This window comes from Heliangelus exortis, chromosome 10 (assembly GCF_036169615.1).
Source record: "Heliangelus exortis chromosome 10, bHelExo1.hap1, whole genome shotgun sequence".
NCBI classification, from domain to species: Eukaryota; Metazoa; Chordata; class Aves; order Apodiformes; family Trochilidae; genus Heliangelus; species Heliangelus exortis.
The window spans coordinates 12,227,035-12,247,367 of NC_092431.1; the positions used below are offsets into that span (position 1 = coordinate 12,227,035).

At 38.8% G+C, this 20,333-nt stretch overlaps 2 protein-coding genes across 7 annotated transcripts in view; one reads left to right on the forward strand and one right to left on the reverse strand.

The window, feature by feature from the left end:
• Positions 1-7,215, reverse strand: part of SEC24D (SEC24 homolog D, COPII coat complex component) — a 185,173-nt gene extending 177,958 nt beyond the window's left edge. For 3 of the 5 annotated variants that reach the window (XM_071753506.1, XM_071753501.1, XM_071753498.1), the window contains exon 1: positions 7,081-7,215. The gene's annotated coding sequence lies outside the window, so the exon portion shown is untranslated. The remainder of the gene's footprint in view (positions 1-7,080) is intronic. The other 2 variants (XM_071753505.1, XM_071753500.1) reach the window with 2 other exon arrangements.
• A 276-nt stretch (positions 7,216-7,491) lies between these two features.
• The window catches only part of USP53 (ubiquitin specific peptidase 53), a 37,702-nt gene continuing 24,860 nt past the window's right edge, over positions 7,492-20,333 (forward strand). Inside the window, exons 1-3 of one of the 2 annotated variants that reach the window (XM_071753515.1) lie at positions 7,492-7,739; positions 16,858-17,548; positions 19,855-19,947. In XM_071753515.1, the coding sequence (XP_071609616.1) occupies positions 17,405-17,548; positions 19,855-19,947 (237 nt within the window). In that variant the 5' untranslated portion in view covers positions 7,492-7,739; positions 16,858-17,404. The remainder of the gene's footprint in view (positions 7,740-16,857; positions 17,549-19,854; positions 19,948-20,333) is intronic. The other variant, XM_071753514.1, reaches the window with a different exon arrangement.

A 20,333-nucleotide genomic window follows, 5' to 3' on the forward strand; every position in this document is an offset into this window, starting at 1 on the left:
TATATTTTTTCATATGAAAATTGCACTTCCTGTGAACAAACTATTCATCCAAAATGCCTGGCCCAGCATTTGCAATGCTTCCCTACCTCACAGAAATGAAATTAATTAACACTTCCAAGAGGCATAGGATTTATAAATCACTGTGAGAGTAAAAATAAGCCCGAATATTGTGAGCCAACTATTCTTTCAAAAGCAAACAGAGATTAAGATATTCAATGGAATTTCTAGAAATAACAGCTTGAACTTTGCCAGTTCAGAGCCGGCCGTACTCATTAACACAAGAATGCCCTCAGGATGCTTTGTGCAGAAGGTACAGCTTAGAACTGGATTTCTCTGGAGTTCAGAAGGACATCTGGACAGTCATCTTCCAAAAAAAACAAAACCGATAAAACAAAACTTCAAACTTTTCAAATCCTCTGGTAAGATGAGAGGACCCTACTGGAAGAAAATACATAAATACAAGCCTCTGATGTAGGAGCAGGAAAAGAATGGAGAAGGATTTAAAAGGCCAGGGTAGGGAATAAGAACATCTTAGAATCATAGAATGCTAGGGGTTGGAAGGGAACTCTAGAGGTCATCTAATCCAACTTCCCTGCCAAAGCATGATCACCCAGGGCAGGCCACACAGGAAAGCATCCAGGTGGATTTTGAAAACCTCCAGAGAAGGAGAATCCACAACCTCTCTGGGCAGCTTGTTCCAGTGCTCCATCACCCTCACAGTAAACAAGTTCCTCTTCATGTTAGGTGGAACTTCCTAGCTTAAACCCATTGCTCCTTGTCCTATTACTGGGCACCACTGAAGAGGCTGGCCTTACCCTCTTGACACACACCCCTCAAATATTTATAGACATCAATAAAATCCCCTCTCAGCCTTCTCTCAAGGCTAAACAGCCCCAGTTCACTAAAGTGTTGAAATACAGAGTAGCAAGCTAAGAATTCCTGTGGCGGGATGGCTAGCAGCATGCAGCAGTCCATCAAATGTCACTCTACTTCCTTTTCCTTTGTAAAGTTTACCTGTAGAGCCAAGTTGCTCAACTAGGCAAAATATTAACTTTAAACACTAGTTACTGTAGTCATTACACTGAAGATTACTTAAGGATGACTATGCAAGATAACTACAAATGATTATAAACAAGCATCTGAGGCACAACATGCTCTTCCTAGACTGTACATCAAGAAGCCAAGCAAGGCTTAATTCTGGCAACTGAATTATAGCAAAACGTCATTCCTCAAGTTCTTAATGACAACATTTTGACTAGTTGCTGGAAAGGAAAAAGTAAGAACACGCTGTTCAAATAGGAAGAAGAGCAAGACCGGTTATAGCAAGCATTACTGAACTAAAATGGAATGTGCTTCTTTCTTAGCAGGGTTTTTGCACTGATACAAATACATATACATATATACATATATATTTTGCACTGATACAAATACAATTCAATTAATGATACATTAATTGAATTGCTGAAAAGCAAGTTATACTACACACAGTTCAAAATAAAGTCTTCATATATTTAATTATGTTACTTTATCATTCATTCCGCTATGGCCTATAAAATAGTCAAAGAGAAGGGAAAATATGGGTATCAGAAGCATCAGTATCAGTGGGAATGAAGTAAAGCAGATCTGCAACTCTGTAGTTTCATGAGATGAAGACAGGAGGCATTTGGCCCAACCCTGCTGTCTTAGAAACAATGAAGAGCACACTCTGTTTAGTATAGGGCTCATAGCTGTCACAGCACAGCTGCAAAATCTAACAGTTCTCTGTATCAGCGGACTTTAATCTACAGTTGCTTTTATCTAGTATATATGAGACAGTTCAGACCTGAGCACACTCTAACTACAGGTTAATGCAGCACAGGACAAGTTCAAGCCTATTATGTGTCCCTTGCACATTACAGATCATTGATTCAGAAAGTGATCACATTTTCTCTTAGCAACGTTTAGAGGTTTGGACAGTTAAAAAAAGCTTATTTTAATTTCCAATCTAAATGTAATCATACTCAGCTTAATTTCTTAACAAAATTTTTTAATTAAAACAAGCCTTCTTTCCTGTCAGGTTTGCTTCAACAAGTATATTCAAAGACTGTAAGGTCTTTTACAATTTAAATTGTCAAAACAATTCAAATTCTTTTAGCATACTCCTCTGTTTTAGTAGGCTGCTTTTTTTTTTTTTTTTTTTTTTTTTTTTTTTTAATACAACCTTTCTAAGTCCAGTTTCCTGGATCTGGACTTCTTGATCTGTTCCCAGTTTTAAAGATTTCACCAGGCACATCTCTCACACATAGCATTAGTACCTCTGTCTCTGTACAAGAAATGCAGTGCTGAATTTACATAGGACTGAACTGAAATCCTTCACAGTAACATAAAATCAGTGACACACAGCCACCCCATCTTTGCCTTATATATCTGTTTCTGAGCTTATATCAGAGAGCTTTTTCTTAGTCCCTAAGCACATGACTCTATATTATTCTATTTTATCCCACTTTATTTCTTTACTCCTCAAGGTTATCCAATTATTCTGGTACAATAGTAACCTACAGGGGCTGGTTCTCAACTTTGTAATGTCAACAAATTTTATTAACAACTTCCAGTTTTTGTGCAAAGATCGCTAATGAAAATATTATACAGTACCAGCTCCAATACCTGTATTTGGACAGAGCTCTAACATCTTCTCTCCTGCCATTCAGCATAACATTGTCACTTTTTCCTCTGAGGTATTTCTTTGCCCATCTGACAATTAAGTTACTAATTGTCCTCTTCTACAGTTCAACAATTTCATTTGTTTAGAAAAGCAGTTACTGTACCACAGAAAAAAAGCAGGCAAGCCTGGCATGATCTACCTATAGAAAAAAGATGTTTTATACTCTTTGCTTCCACATATATTTTTATCCAAGTTTCAGAAGTTGTTTTGGGGTTTTTTGTTTTGTTTTGTTTTAAAAACAAGGTGTAGTCAAAAGGTGCCTGTCCTCTACAAAAAGACAATCTGCCTTAGCGTCCATGTCCTGTCCATGTTACAGAAAATGAGCCAGTTAAGATGTTCACTTCACTTTTGAGCCTCACCAAGAAAATCTTCACTCCTGACTCCAGGAGCAAGTGGCTCCTACTCCTCCTTTGCTTGTCCAGAACAATACTAGTGACATGCTTTTACAACAGAATCAATAAATGGGCACTGAAAGAAAAGTTTTTTCCAAAGGTTAGAATTGATCTGACTTTAAATCTATCTCATAACCTAAAAAACCCCACATATTCCCATAGACTTTATCCAGATTAAAATGATATATAAAATTTATACCTGCAAAGTAATATACTGGTATGGGATTGAAAACCAGCTTCTTCTGTTGCATAGAAATGGGGCTAAACATTTCTATATTGCACTATATACAATATATTCTGGGAGCTCTGAAAACTTCAGAAAGGATCAAAAAAGTAAAAATGGATGAGCTAAATCCTGACATGTAATGATCACTGAGAAAACTTAACAATCTCGTTAACACAATCTTGTTAAATTTTACTTAGGTTTAGACTGAGATGTTCAATTTATCACACAGGACAAAATAAGCTTTAAAAAATAGTTACTAACATTTTTGCGTTATAAGACAGAGTATATATTCTGTAATGTCAAACACTGTGTTTCTCCTAATTTTATATTCATTGAATACTGCTCTTTTGTCTTAGATAAAAGCTCTATTTAGCCTCAGAAATTACCTATGTGAACTCAAGGAATGTGCATTTTAAATGAACCGCTCTCATTATTTCCTTTTTCTATTGCAGACATCCATTCTTATTGACTCACTTCCTAAAACAAAGCAATAAACTGGAGATGCTAATTTTAAAGGATTATGCAAGACAGATGAAACACAAAGATCATCATTAAAAGTACATTTCCAAGAGCACTGACATGAGGACATAATTTCAAAAAAGAGTCTGATATATACAGCATGCATAAAATTTTCTCGTATTTCTACTGTTCCAGGAACTGTCTACAAACCAAAACAATGTACAATAGGAGAGGATTTTAATTGAATGGTTCTCCCATATGAGAAGATTTGAAGTAGACAAAATTTATGAATCATTTGAACATGAAGAGGATAGTAACTGTTTGAATAAGTTGTTGAAAACATGTTCCCAATGTTAAAAAGAAATCTGAAAGAAAACAGAGAACAGGTGTTCCATTACAGCCACAAGTATGAAAATGTTCATAAAAACACTGCGGATATAAACACAAGACATGATAACAGCATGAAAGGAAGGAATCAGAATTTATTTATAGATCAGCCAGTGGCCAACAGTATAATTTACACTGGAACAGAAAAGTTAAAATACAAAAATAAACCTTCTTGTGTGTAGCTGTGAAACACAGATTTGCAGCTTATTTTTCAATGGATATATGATTCCTGCAGCTTTGATTAAAAATATTTAATGCAATCAGCCTTTTGATGTCTAGTAGCTACGTTAAGATTTTTCTCTGGGTACCTAACTTTCCAAGTGTTTTAACTTGGACTGGATATGTGCAAAACCCCAAACTCCTGGATATGGTCTGCCTCCATTTTCTTCCAGCTCTGTGTTCTCTGTCACACCCCCATTTGCACCATCTACCACTTTGCAACACTGTTCTTCCTTTTGAAAACCTTAACACTAGTCTGTTAGCATGGAGCCAAACTGAATGATTGGATTACTTAGTAGAAATGTGAAAGCCTATTTTACTTTACTTCTGGCTCCCTCTCTTCCAGGTTTAACACCTTTTCAACCCTTTAGTCAACTCTCCAATTTAACCATCTGATTACTAATACTACCAAATTTACAAAAACTTCAGTATGAAACCACATAAACATTCTTCTGCATTCCTGCATCATGCATAGCACATATCCTGAACTGACAATAACTGCAACAGGAAATAATTTGCTCTTCTAGCATTGCTTTATACTCACACCACTTATTCTGATGTTAAAGTTCTTCTTTTAGCTTATTTAGGGCTTCCTGTGCCACACTTACATCATTCTTTACCTAACGGTGTGGAAGACTATTAAGATTCACTGGTAAAAAAATCTTAAAATATACCATAAGTGAAGCTTGCAGATTACACTTACTCCAAGAAAAAAAAGGAATGGAAGAAAGAGTTGTAAATGCTAAGGGACTTCTAAAAGATTAGCAGCGAAAACCAAATCTGTATTGAAGAAAGGGCAGAGGCAAACAAGAAAGCAAAGTCCACAGAGATGCAAAAATATCAAAAGGATGTCATAATGAGAATGAGGTCATAATCTTACTCTGGGATTCACAGATGTCTTTGGCTTGACTGGTTTTGCAAAGAAGTAATAGAAGGATCAAGGTCTAAACCAGTACTAACCAAAATGATAAGCAGAATGTTTGGGGATTTTTTAATAAATAGACAATAAGAAGATGCACGATCACAAAACAGGATTTTTAATGGTAATACTAACATACTGACTTTTAACATGTTTTTATCTTAAATTTCTAGTGAGAACTAGAAATTCAAATAGCTATCAATAAACAGCTAAGAAAGAACAACACAAAAAAACCAGGAATGATCATCGTGCCAATTTACGGTATTAATCTTAGAACAATTAAATAATCAGATAATCAATTCCCTTTAAAAAACCACAAAATCTAGGAAAAATTCAGAAAATGAAACGCATACAAATATATGATCTGTTAAAAAAATTTCAAAAGTATATACATGTCAATTACTGACCACATCTCAAAGTCTCAAAGAACGTTGGATAAATCCTGAGTAACTCAAACTTGTAAATAGATGACTATACAAATTCCCTAAAAGTGTGGCCAAACATCCATATATATACATTTATATATAAGTGTATATATATATGTAAGAAATACATATGTAAGAAAGAGTTTCTTACATATGTAAGAAAAGACTGAAAAATTAATTAAAATCTCCCTGTAGAATTTCTGGATCTTTGTGAAGTAAAAAAAATTGCCCCCTTCAAGAATACTGTAAAATGAGAAAACTGCCTTTGCTAGTGGACTTCTTACACTAGCAATATAATGGAAGAAACTACAAACAATAATCTGATCAAATTGCATTAAAGTTGTTTTCTTTTAATGGAAATGGACACAAGAATAACAGACGAGTGCTACTTAAATAAGGCAGCAAGCTAATTTTATGCAGTGCCTTGTCCCATGCTATAAGTTCTGGAGTGAAATCTAGCTGACCTAATGATGTAAGAAGGGAACTTTGTAGGGAAATTACTTGATTTATTGCTACAAAAGATGCTACTGGGAAAGTGAAGATGGTTTTATATACAAACACTTTCTCATTCTGAAAGAGCATGAAAAAGGTAACCAGAAGAACGAATACAAAGCTGTGTTCAGAGCACGTGCTAAAATCTTATGTTCAGTGTGGTAATACTTGAAATATCACTACTAATCTAAAAATGAAAATGTCTTAATGAAATAGAAATGTTTATGCAGGAAGATGATGATAGTGAAATACAGCAGATACCTGAGCAACTAGAAATATGACCATTCCTCAACATGTAATTCCTTTTGCAAGTAATAAAAGGAAACACCCCTCCGCCCCCAATATAACACACCAGCTAAAAAACACAGGGAACAGGACTTCGGGGCAATGACCCTCAGTCAGGTGACATATAATAATCTAACGTGGAAATCAAATGCAACACAACTGTGAGGTGTATGTACACTCGTGCGGACTTTGGCTTGGCAGCAGCCCTTGCTCCACGATCCGCCCGCCTGCCCGTCCTGCTCCATGGGCACCTGAAGCAAAGGCAATGTGCGTAGGCAGACATCCTGAAACAACTCCTGGAAAAAAACCTGCTGCCTCGTTCATTTTAACAGCCTGTTGACCCGAAAACCCAGTGACTTGGAACAGTTGCAGGGAAAAAAAAAAAAAAAAAAAAAAAAGTCTTCCTGGGCTGCAACCGGACGACAGTAAGAGCGGCTGCCGGTTACCTGCGGGGCAGCCACAGCGGCTTTCACGTTCAGGACAGCTGCGCCCTCAGCCAGCGATAAAACAGGGAAGGAAGAGCAGGTTTGGGGAAGGTGAGATCGTGGTGTCAGTAAGGTAAGGCAGCCCCTTACCTTGCCACGACTCCCTTAGCCCTCGGCAGGCCGCGGGGAGCACCAACCTACCCCGTCCGGCCACTGAGGCGCAGCAGCGGCACTCCAGCTCTCATCCACTGCCCCTACGGGTAGGAGGGGGGGGGAAACGTGGTACGACTTTCCAGCCCTGCCGCGCTCCCACTGCGCAGGCTCAGCTCTCGCCTCACGCGCACCGCCTGACGCGACCGTGGCGGGAGGTGGCCGGCGCTGTCATTGGCCCAGTCCCTCCTGAGAGCGCTTCTCTCCCCGCCCGCCTGTCCGCCCGCCTGTCCGCCCTCCCCTCAGCGTGTCCCCCCCTTCCTGGCGCCGGGCACTCTCGGGAAGATCCGGTCTACCCCTCTCCTCCTGCCCCGCTCCGCCCCCACCTCCGCGGCCGCGCCACTGCGCCGGCGCGCCGCAGGGCGGCAGGGAGGGAAGGGCGAGCGCGGGCTCTTGAGCTAGGCCCGCCTCTCGCCTCGGACTGGCCGGAGTGTGCCCGACCTCGCACCGCCCCTGGAGTTCCAGACTCCGGAAGAGAGAAGGAGGAGGAGGAGAAGCAAAAGCAAAAAGTTGCTTGCGAGGGGCGGGTCTCTGCCCTGGAGTCGTCGCCGGGAGAGGGCGAGAGAGGAGCTGCCTCTGGGAGTCGCCGGTTGCGGGGGGTGAGTTCCGGGGTGGCGGGCAGGCGAGACTGCGGGGGGGAATCAGCCGTGGTCCTCAGCTGGGGAAGGGGAATCGAGGTCCGCCTTTTCCTCTCCCCCCCACTGTTGGACGAGGCGCGGTGTTGCCGGGCGGCAGCGGTGGGGAGTCGGAGGCGGGCATCCGCCTGGGGCCGGGATCCCCCGCGGGCCGTTCACCTGACGCGACGGCCGGGGAGGGGAAAGGGGTCCCGTCCGGCGAGGGGCGGCCGCCGTTGGGGCGGTCAGCTGCCGTCTCCTCTCGGCCCCGCGCCGGGTTAAATCCTGCCTGAGGACGTCGTGGGTGAGGGTTAAGGCAGACTGCCGGGCTGGCGCGGTGTCCCTGCTGGGTGTGTAAGCTGCCGTCTGAACGGGCATGGACTTCGTCACGAGACGGGGCGAGCGCGTATGTTTAGCTCTCTGAAGAGCCAGAATCTAAAGTTAATGTTTAACGCCGTAGTCACATACCCACCAGCGAGTTTTCCTGGCGTGTTTTCGTCAAAGGCAGTTTGAAACAGGAAATGCCAGTACAGGTAGTAGGGAGCTGTCTGAAATGTAATCAGTTTACAGTATTTGGAAGCCGCGTTACTTGCTGTGTTCATACGGATGGAGTTCCAGAGGCATGTAAGTAGACGCATGCAAATTATCTGCTTAGCAACTGAATTAAGTTTGTCCCTTGCTTTGATTTTTCAATGCAAATATTTAAAATTAGCTTTTTAAGGGAAATGTGTCTTGTTCTCTCGACATGTATTTTTCCCTTCCCCCCAAAACAGTGTGATTTACATATCTCTATTTAATTATTTATTTTAGACATGCAAAAAAAAAAAAAAAAAAAAAAACCAAAAAACCAAACAAAAAACAAACACCAACCCTCCTGCTTAACTTTGAAGTTACTCGGATTATTTTGGGAGCAAAAACTTAATCATGTGAATAGAATTTTGTCTGATAATGCAGTATACCCATCCCTTTCAAGGCAATGGAAATTGCCTTGACTGACTTTATTAACAGCCCTGTAGAATGAAAGAGTGGTTTTAGGTATCATGTATTAGTCTGAATATAAATGAGCCTTATCCAATGATAGGTAATCCTTTCTTCCTCTAACAAATTGTTACAAAGTGAGATGTATTTAGTGGTTGGGTTTTTTTCTTTTTTTTTAAAATCTTAAATTACTTTTTAAATGTTCATTGTACTGGGATGTGGGTTGTTGACAATAAAAACACCTAAAATATCTTCTTGACTGACTTTCATATCAAGACTTGGTAGTGCAGAATTGTTTTCAGACATACAGTGTGCATGATATATTATTGATAGAATTGTTTGGGTATGAGACCAACAGAACTTCAGGGTCAGCGTACAGTGCTCTTGTGTGCTTCAGTTAGTTTGCTTTCCAAGATCTTGGTAGCAATACTTTGTCATTTTCCCTTGGTTAATGCCTCTTGATAGAGTTTAATCACTTATGGGGAACAGTGATGGGAATTTAACTCTTTGAAAGTGTTCTTCAAATCATCCTCATGGTTTAAGCAGAAACAAGCTGGAGTTTGTTGAGGCCAGGTTAAATATGATGGGTTGAGGCTGTAACAGTGAGATGTACTGTATCAAAATTTTAGATGTGTGGGCTGAGTGAAATGTTTGTAGATAGGTTTGCACAGATTTGTTCATTAAGAGATACACAAAGTGTAAAGATTCAGAACATTCCTTTTTTATCAAGCCTTTAAATTATTGTTGGACTTAAAGGTGATGCTTATATTACTGTTCTTTGCAACTTGATGTAGTTTCTCCTTAAGAAATCTGAAAGCTTTTTAGGGAGGAACAGAATTTGGTGTTTTGTACTTCTGCTGAAGCATCAACACAGAAAACTGAAAGGCAAGGTCACAGTTTGGACAGGCGGATTTATCTTGGATAAAAAGGCATCAGTGAGAATACCTTCTGTCTTTCTGAGGCTCAAGAAAGAGTACATGGTAATCTTTGAACAAAGCACTTTGTAAAGGAGTAGGAAGATGGAGAAACAAAAATCTTCTCTGTACTTTCAGTGTGATGATTCATTGTAAATGCTGGCCCATGTCATGAGTTCAGAATTTGTATCCTTTAAGGTCTTTGCTCACAGTTCCCAATGTAGCTATTTCTAAAATTGGTTTCTAGTTGTAACAGTCCAGAGATGCTGAGCTGTGAACCTGTTCTTTTGTTTTTGATGCAAGCCAGGGAGTTTTTATTGGAACAGCTTAAAGAAAAAAATGTATACTTGCACAGAAGCCATCTGGGATAATATCTACATTTCTGGTTCTCCCATCTTGAAAGGATATAGAGAAGTATGATGTGCAGGAGCAGTGGTTTGGCACGTAAGGGACAACTAAATGGGTAAGGCTAGAGAAGTGACAATAGAGCTCTTTAAAATAGGAAAAGACTGGGGATTGTTTGGAAGAATTTCTAGAAGAGAAAACCATCAAACAACCTCTTTGGCTGTCTTGAGTTAGTGACTAAAGGCAGAAAGAATGTGTCAGCTCAATACCATTGGATGGCATACTTGCAGATGGTCTATGAAACTGAGGCTCATGACCACTGTTAGGAGAATGATTTTTGGTTTTTCTTTTGGTCTTGTCTTACAGTGTTGTCGGGGGAAAATATCATTGCAACCTCAAATATCAACAGTACAAATTGTATTTTGTTCATTTGACAAGAAATCGCAACTTTAAGTGACAAGTTTTTTAGCTGTGGAAATCACTCAAATTCTTTAAGTTGCAAGTTGTTGAATTTTTGATGGGTTTCATTATGCTGAGGAGGAAGTAGCCACAGTCCAATAATGTTGGATTACTGCAGAAAACTCTAGTGGTTTTCCGTTGTAAATTTATTCCCTTGCAATGCATTTAATCATTCCTACTTCCTAATTTTTGTTTTCTTGTATGTAAATTCCTAAGTTGTAACATAGATCACTGTAGAAATTGATGTGAGAAGAGTTGCCAGACCATTGGGTGTTTTGCCAGGCTCAGCACATAGGCATGGCCTGCCAGCTGAAGCAAAAAGCTATGTTGCTTAAAAGTAACCTTGGCACTGGTCAGGAGGAAGGTTTGCCATTAGTTAGTAATTTATGCAACAGACTGAGAGTATCATAGAATCATAGAATTGGCTGGGTTGGAAGGGACCTCTGAGATCATCAAGTCCAACCCTTGATCCACCACCGCTGCAGTTACCAGACCATGGCACTGAGTCTGGCACACCAGTCTCTTTTTAAGTATCTCCAGGGATGGAGAATCCACCACGTCCCTGGGCAGCCCATTCCAATGTCTGATCACCCTCTCGGTAGAAAGAATTTCTTTAATATCCAACCTAAACCTCCCCTGGCACAACTTGAGACCGTGCCCTCTTGTCTTGCTGAGGGTTGCCTGGGAAAAGAGACCAACCCCCACCTGGCTACAACCTCCTTTAAGGGAGTTGTAGAGAGTGATGAGGTCCCCTCTGAGCCTCCTCTTCTCCAGGCTGAACAGCCCCCGCTCTTCATAGGGCCTGTGCTCAAGTGCCTTTACCAGCCTAGTTGCCCTCCTTTGGACCTGCTCCAGGACCTTGATATCCTTCCTGAACTGAGGGGCCCAGAACTGGACACAGGACTCAAGGTGTGGCCTCACCAGCACTGAGTACAGGGGCAGAATCACTTCCTTGGACCTGCTGGCCACGCTGTTCCTGATCCAGCCCAGGATGCCATTGGCCTTCTTGGCTACCTGGGCACACTGTTGGCTCATGTTCAGCTTCCTGTCAGTCCAGACTCCCAGGTCCCTTTCTGCCTGGCTGCTCTCAGCCACTCTGTCCACAGCCTGGAGCTTCCCATGGGTTGTTGTGGCTAAAGTGCAGGACCCAGCACTTGGCTGTATTGAACCTCATCCTGTTGGAATCAGCCCAACTCTCCAGCCTGTCCAGGTCCCTCTGCAGAGCCCCCCTGCCTTCCAGCTGATCGACACTTCCTCCCCAGCTTAGTGTCATCTGCGAAATTGCTGATGATGGACTCAATCTCCTCATCTAAATCATCAATAAAGATATTAAACAGAACTGGGCCCAACACTGATCCCTGGGGGATACCACTGGTGACCAGCCGCCAACTGGATGCAGCACTGTTCACCACCACTCTCTGGGCCCAGCCCTCCAGCCAGTTCTTAACCCAGTACAGGGTGCTCCTGTCCAAGCTGTGGGCTGACAGCTTTTTCAGGAGAATGCTGTGGGAGACGGTGTCAAATGCCTTGCTTAAGTTCAGGTAGACCACATCCACAGCCTTCCCCTCATCCACCAGGCAGGTCACCTGATCATAAAAGGAGATCAGGTTGGTCAGACAGGACCTGCCCTTCCTAAACCCGTGCTGGCTGGGTCTAATCCCTTGCCCATCCTGCAGGTGCTGTGTGATTACACTGAGGATGATCTGTTCCATAACCCTGCCAGGCACTGAGGTCAGGCTGACGGGCCTGTAGTTTTCTGGGTTCTCCTTCCAGCCCTTTTTGTGGATTGGCATGACATTTGCCAACTTCCAATCATCTGGGATGTCCCCAGTGAGCCAGGACTGTTGGTAGATGATAGAGAGAGGCTTGGTGAGCTCTTCTGCCAGCTCTCTCATCACCCTTGGGTGGATCCCATCTGGTCCCATAGACCTGTGGGGATCCAAGCTGTTCAATAGGTCACTGACTGTTTCCTTCTGGATTACAGGGGGGCTGTTTAGATTCTTGTCACCTTCTATAAGCTCCAGAAGCCAGCTGTCCTCAAGATAACCTGCTGTGTTAGATACCTCAACCTTTTCTTCATCTTTGACAACTATATTCCCGCCCATGTCCAGTAAAGAATGGATGTTTTCCTTGCCCCTTCTTTTGCCACTGATGTATCTGTAGAAGGACTTTTTGTTACCCTTCACAGAGGTGGTGAGATTCAGTTCAAGTTGTGCCTTTGTCTCTCTAATTTTCTTTCTACACAACCTAACTATATTCCTAAATTCCTTCTGAGAGGATGTAAATAACAACTCTTCAGCCAAATTTCAGAGACAGTCAACAATTTTTTAACCCATTGGCAGGTTTGCACTCAATTTGCCAGAAGGGACCGAAGTCTTTAAGATGATTATGTCAAAAAAACAGGTCATGAAAAGGTCATGAAAACAGGCAGCTGACTGGAAGAGAGAGACCTTCTAAGAAGATGTAAGGAGCAGAGATGGCATGTGCCTGAACTAGGGAGAAAACTACAAGAACTCAGCTGTGACACCTAAGACTGCCAGGACCAGGAGGTGATAGTTCCCGTATTCACAGAACTGACTGTTTATCTCATCAGTTTTATCTTAATAGATACCAGAGACATAAACCCAGTGTGCTTGTAGAAAATTATTTGTTCAGCTAAAATAGTAACTGCAGTGATTTGTAAGCCAATGTAGAAACATTACGTATTCCATTTAAAAGGCTCCGCCAGCTGCAGTTATTTAGGTGCTAGAGTGTACCTACAAAGCAGCTGATAACATGCAGGTTCACTGATTAGTGTATTGTTCTGTAAAATACAAAGGCAAGTGCCAGAAATCTGTGGCAGGTATATATTTTGTCCTGAAAGGCTGCACAACTAGGGGTAGCTAGGTGCTTGATGAGATGATTGATGGCTGAAGGACAGTGACTGAAGCAAGGCAAGGTAGAACAACTTAGATTGATAAATAGATGTTGGGTTGAGAATTCATAGCTCTTGTTTAGTGTCTTTGGTTGAGAACATTCATCCAAAATTGATTCCTTTAGGCTGAAGGACAAAAATACTTTTTAAAACTCTCAGCTGCTAAAAAACTTAGGTAGCTTGCCAATAACACTATGTGAAATATTTGTTATTTTATTTGTTTTGATGCATGATTGCACCTGTTGAAGACTCTGTGTAGTCTAATAAATTATTATGCCCCCTCAGCCCCCCAACTTTGTCAAGTCAAGAACTTACAAAAAAAATCCCAGTGGCTAATAAATGCTGCTGCAGTGCTTTTAGCAACACTGGCTTACCAAAGACATCTAAGAACAGTTCCTAGTATAGTTCTATAGAGTTCTGAATTTGGGTTAAGGGAGTCAGTGGTCTGAGTCTCAATCATCTAAAAGCTTAACGAAATGTTACAGGAGGTGGAAAGAACCAAGGCTGATCAGCAGCATCTCTTCTCTGTTTTATGAAGCAATCTACAGTGAGCAATAGGTTTGTCAGCAAGGAATAATGCTTTTTGTGGATGGTCCAAATCCAGGAAAGTTTTGCTTGATTGAAGACCATACAGCCTTTCTAGCATCTTCCACAATAGCTTGCTTTGATCTTTTTTCTTTCTTTCTTTAGTTTTTCAAAACCAAACTTGGAGATATTTCTACAATGGAAATTTAAAAACAAAATGTTACTATAAATTTTATCCTTAGGGAGAGTCTTTGATGACAAATAGATGACAGAAGTTAATCCCATTGTTTATGGCACCATTGAAAGTCTTGTATCCAGTGCCTGTCAGTTTTAAGTTGCTGTGGGGTGGCTATGTTTAGTTTCACATATGCAGTTTAAAGAATGCGTTGATAAAAAAATTTTAAGAAGGTTGCATGAAAATAATTTTGAGGTAGTCACTTCTGATCTTTCTTGTTTTGTATATAAATTTTCAGAAAAAGGTGCACTAATGTTTTGGTGTAATAGTTAAAGTAGTTTGTGTTTCCAACTTCGCATGTGAAACTCAACAGCATGCATCTAAATGTAATAAATCAGTAACCCAACACCAGAACCATTTTTTATTAAATTCTCACAGAAAATCGGTGTAAGTTTTCTGAAACCCAGCCCAACAGATAAATCTTAGAGCATGGGGTGTTCTCTGAAATGTGAGACAAAATTACTTTCTAGAAGTTCCATGTGGATGAATCCTCTTTGCCTTAAATTGGTCTAGGAGAAGTCATTTCTATACAGTTGTGTATTTCTTAGCAGTTAAAATAAAGACTGGGTAACTTCAGAGGTTCTTCCTTCTCCACACCCCTTCTACGTATCCCCATGTAAATCTGTTGTTCAGAAACATGGGGAAATAGTACTTGAATGTTTGATAAATAAGAAATACAAAAGCTGATGGAATCTCTTCTGCCCTCGTGACTTAATATAAGTAAGTCTAAAGGCTGAAAGTCAAAGCTACAGAGGTAGTGTTTCATATTTTTTGTCTGTTGGTCATTGGGGTCAGTTTCACAGATCTGTTTGTAGTAGTAATCTTCCTTTTGCATTGAAACATAAAAAAACCCACAAACATTTCCCAAACTTAACATGACTTGGTTTATCACTACCCTTTTCTTCAGATGAGAAGATAACTGACGAAGCAAGATCTGTTTCCCAATGAAACTTACATAACAGAAATGTGTATTTTCCCAGTGACTTCTATATTTTATCAGTGGCATACAATGTACCTTACTTAACATCTGTTTCCCTCCCTTATTTTGGCTGCTATTTTCTAAGCAATCTTTACAATGAAATGCCAACAGCAGGACCCAGGCTAGCTGCATCGCTACTGTTGGTGAGGTACTACTGTATGAGTAGTTTTCGAGATGGGAGGTCGTGTGTTTAGTAGGGAGTTTATTTTAGGCTGGGATACCCTGAAGCCAAGCCTGATGTTTCTAGATCAAAACTGTATTGATGCTGTTGCTCCTGTCTACTCAAAGGTGGCTACATAACAAGAGACAGCTCAAGCATGGATCAAGGGTTGGACTTGATGATCTCTGAGGTCCCTTCCAACCCAGCCAATTCTATGATTCTATGTGCTGGAGTGCAAACACTTTACACTGTGTGGCTATCCCAGCCCATCTGTACTGTTACCAATCTGGTCTCTTTCCTCTCTTTTTACTGTTGGTGTACTGAATTTGATATTGCTGATACTAAATATTGTTCATCCTAACTTAGTTTTTTTTTTTCTTCTGAGTTAGCAGGAGGGGGGTGAAGAAAATCATAAATAATTCTCCAGGTGGGAAATTATATAAAGTGGAGTTAAGAATTCTGTGTCACTGGGAAAATATGTGCTCAAGAAGCTTCTCTGTTATTTCAAGGAGCAAACTCTTTTTGTGACAAAAATGTATTAGTTCAATTTTTGAGTGTGAATGTAGAAATATTAAATCGGAAATAAACAATGAATGATAGAAGAGTTGAATGATAGAAGAATAAGATTCCTCTGGACTTTTGAAAATTATTTTAAAAATCATAGCTATAACATTTTTAGGAATTAAAAGTTATAGTTCCCTGTGATAGCGGAAGACTTTTGGCCAGATGATGCTTCATATTTCTAAGCATTCTTGATGTGTGAAATGGTTTCTTGAATATATGTGTGTGTGTGTATACATATATGTATGTGTGTGTGTGGGGGGGGTTGTATATTTGTACATGTACAAATATCTAGTTATAAACAGCTATACACCCTAGTGTTTTTTTTTCCTTGGCCCCTCTTTAATAGTCTTTACTGCAGCAATTATTTTCTGCTTATGTACTGCAATGAAATTCTCTAATGAAAACACTTGTTAAAATTATGTTATCACTTCTGCATATCTGAACAGAGAAACCTTAATCTTTTTCTATGATAATCTTTATTTTACTCTTATCTTTACCTCTGCCTGTTTTATTAGAGTTTGGTTCTTTGTAGTAGTATAGTTATTATGTTGTGAATGCCTATCACTTTTATGAGGGGGAGGGAAAATTGAAGCTGATACTCCTTTTAATTAATACAAGGTTCTAATAAAATATTTTTTAGGGGAGGGGGCGGGGGTTTATTGAAGTGAAGATAAAGAAAAAAAAAGATACTCCGTCAAGGCCAATTTCCAGTTAGATTTCAGGCTCCTTGCTTAGTGCTGTCACAAATCATACTTAGTATTTCCAGTATTATTAAATCAAATTACTTATGGCTGAGCTACAGTGGCAACAGTAAACAAACTGATTATGCATGGGGCAAAAGGGAGTCTTGATTAGGTTCCATTTAATTATTTTTTAAATAATACAAGGAAGTATCAATGTTTCTTAAATAGAGAGGAATAGTTCTAGGGGTACAAGACTTTTTGCAGGTATTTTTGAATGTGAGGTGATTTATTTCTGTGGTATCTTGGAAAATTCTATCTTTACATTTTCTTTTTCTTTCCTCTTTCAGATTCACTGGAAAGAGAATGAAATAAATGTGGAGTCTTCTAAACTGGAATATATTTTGTGAATCACAGTTAAAACTAAAAAGAAGATGGATCAAAATGAGAGAACAGGAGTATAATGCCTGTCAAGAACTTTAAATTTTTGTGATATATAGAAACTTATGTTTTAATACACCTTATGATTTATAGTAATACTTTATCCCTGAAAGGAGAAGTCGGTTACCATGCAACTTGCTTAAAAAGAACGTTCATTCTAATAACTTCCAACACATTTTAATCATAATTGGATGCATAACTTTTTGTTTATTTTTAAATCTGAGAGTGGAAATTTTTGTATAGTTTCGTTTTAACTGAGAGACTGATCCTCATAGATGGCTGGTAGCTGCTAATGGAAAGTGGATATAAACCTATGAACAATTACCCAACTGCACAGAGCTGAATAGAATGCCGTGACTTTAGAGCAGTTCTCTTAGGACCTTCGTCTTTGCCTTGCACCCATCATATCCTTAAATATTTAAGTGTAAATACTGCCATTACAAAGTGTAAAAGATAATGGCGTGGGTGAAATTCTTAAGAAAACCTGGGGGTAACCTTGGAAAAGTTTATCAGCCTGGAAGTATACTGTCCCTGGCCCCTACTAAAGGCTTATTAAATGAACCAGGGCAAAACAGCTGCTTTCTTAATAGTGCTGTTCAGGTAAGAAAACCCCTTGATTTGTTCAACACTTCTGGTTTTGTAACAGCTTAGATGGACATAGTAAGGAAAGTGTTCCCTTGGCAATGCTGTTTTTACCATTTGTATTGCAATATGTGTATTCTTCAGAAAAAATGAGTGCATTTTTCAAGGGTGTTAAATTCAGTTCTCATTTAAACTTCTTAGTCATTCCAAGTAAGAAAGAATAGCATGTCTCTTTGGAATGGACTTTCTTAAGTAAATAAAATGTGGCAGTCATAGAAAAAAGATGTAATTCTATTTAGCATTTCATTTTAGGGAATAGATTGAGAGTATTAAACGTAATATTGCAAAGAATGACAGTATGGTATTTTATTTACATGCATTAAGAATAGCAGAAAAACTTTCCTTTTGTATTTGGAAACTTAGGACATAATTTTAAAACTTGATGCTTAAAATTTAAAATTAATATGCCTGTCAAACATAAGTTTTATTACTTGGCAAAATTTACAAGAGACTGTTTAATGTAGGGTAACCAGTACTACTACTTGCATTGAATAAGATACTATTTTTATTAAAATACCATTCTCAGATTTAGAACATGAGTTTGTGGTACTGGGGCATATCAGAGTATACATATGTAGTTCAAAGCTCTGATTAGGAGGGTTTGTGAAATTAGAGTAGGAGATATACTTGATAGTATGGAAATGCAAATTAGATTCCTCGCTGTTTTTATGCATACAAGTTACAAAACAACTTCTTGCATTTGTTTGCCTATACATTGTTCTGCTTTTACATGAGCTGTAATAAAAATAATGTTAGCTTTTTAGGTCTTTCACATTGTTTGTTTTATGATTTTATGCTAATATTGCTGTGCTATTAAAACAGCTTTTACAAGCCTATTTTTGACAGGGAACATGGGGATCTTTTTAATTGTGTTAAAGAGCAGTTCTAGCTTGCCCACATTGTCTGCAAGTCAGAATACTAGAAAAAGTTTAGCTTACAGTTTTTTTAAATGTAGAAATTAACAATAACAATGGACTTCTAGGCTGTGCAAAGAAAGAGTAAAACAATATATATTTTTTTGTAATGCTTAGATTTGGGGCATGATCATTTTCAAAGCGTACAGAATTATTAGCCAAAATGCAGAGACCTTAGGAGAGGGATAGACTTTCTAAAAAACTAAGTCTTAAAAGTGGTATGAATTTAAACAGAAGAAATATTAGAGATATATCTATGTGGTATGTATATCTAAATACGTTTAAAATAAAAATGTACAATAGATTTAGTAGAATGAGTTTGCTGTTTTCCATCCATTGGGAACAGCATGACCTATATTCTCTTTCAGTTTTGCTGTTTCCCCTTAGGGTGACCTAAAATTAAACTCAAAGGAAATTCTAGTTATGGTTTCAGACAATCCTACTACTTTATAACCTACTGCTGTTTATCAGACAGAGGCTGATGACTGGCAACTGCCTTTTTAGAAGGAGGAATCTGTTCCATTCTTTTAACATCTGTTCAACCTTCAAAACTGAGGTTCAGATATTCTTTTTTTTAAATGGATCCTAATTAATTTTACCTTTTATATTTACAAATAGTATTTTTCTTTCTGGATCTGCAGCTGGTGTGTTACTGTACCTCTTGAGAAATTATTTTTGGGGTTTGTGGGTTTTCTGTTTTTAATGGGCTAGTTTCTTAACTAGTGTGTTGATTTAGTACCCAAGGAAACATTAACTTTATACAAAGTAATTACACAAATAAAAGGTAGAAACATACCTCATTAAGCACCGGTATTATTTTGATCTGAGGGAAAAAAAAAAAAAAGTAATTTCAGACATCTTTTATAGTAAGAGTAAGTAGTAAGAGACCGTAAGATCAACTTCACCAAAAGTTATGCTTGCATTTTAGCTAGTAATTCAGTTTCTACGTCTCCATTATTTTTTTTTCACGTGAAAGAAAGCATGAGATGGGGAGAAGGAAAAAGAAATGCCATAAACCCTATAGCCACCTTCCTCTTGGTTCAAGCAATAAGACCTTTTCAGTTTACTTTAGAGCTTTTTTTCTTAAGATTACTTCACCTCTTTTTCTACACTTTCTGTTGTTTCAAAAAGTGTTCTAAGGAGATAAAATTTAATGTTCCACATCCAACTCCACAATTTACCAAGTAATGGAAAAGGACCATAATTCTTTAACAGTACTGGTGTTCAAGTTTTATGTATTATGTGAAATGTAAAAAAACCAAAAAATTACTTTATGTTGCTGTGTTAAATGTAAAACCTGAACTCATTACTTGTTTTTGTGAAACTTGATTTTTAATTTTTTTTTTTTAGGTATTATGGCAACTTGACATATTTCGACGAAGTTTAAGAGGTTTAACTGGACACGTGTGTCAGGGAGATGCATGCATATTTTGCGCCTTAAAGGTAAAGAGTAATTTTTTTAAGAATCATCTTTTAAAATTAAGGAAAAATAATTTAACTATGTTTACTAATTTATATCCATAACATACATATTTCTGGGTGATTCAGCATATTCTTGTGTAAGCATACAACTTAGATTGAAGGACATTTGTAATATGTTTGTTATCAAAATATTTTATTGTGTTTAAAGAAATTTTACACTAATGTTACAGTCTCATTAAACATAGGACTTTGGTCTATTAAGAGGCAGTGTACCTTATTTGAACATTTCTAGCTAGTATCTTGGAGATTTTTGTCTTCTGTTTGCATGCATATGCTTTTGTTCTTCCTGCAGTGTTTAAATACAGATCTTCTACAATTATTATACTACTGTCTGATAAGAATCTCTC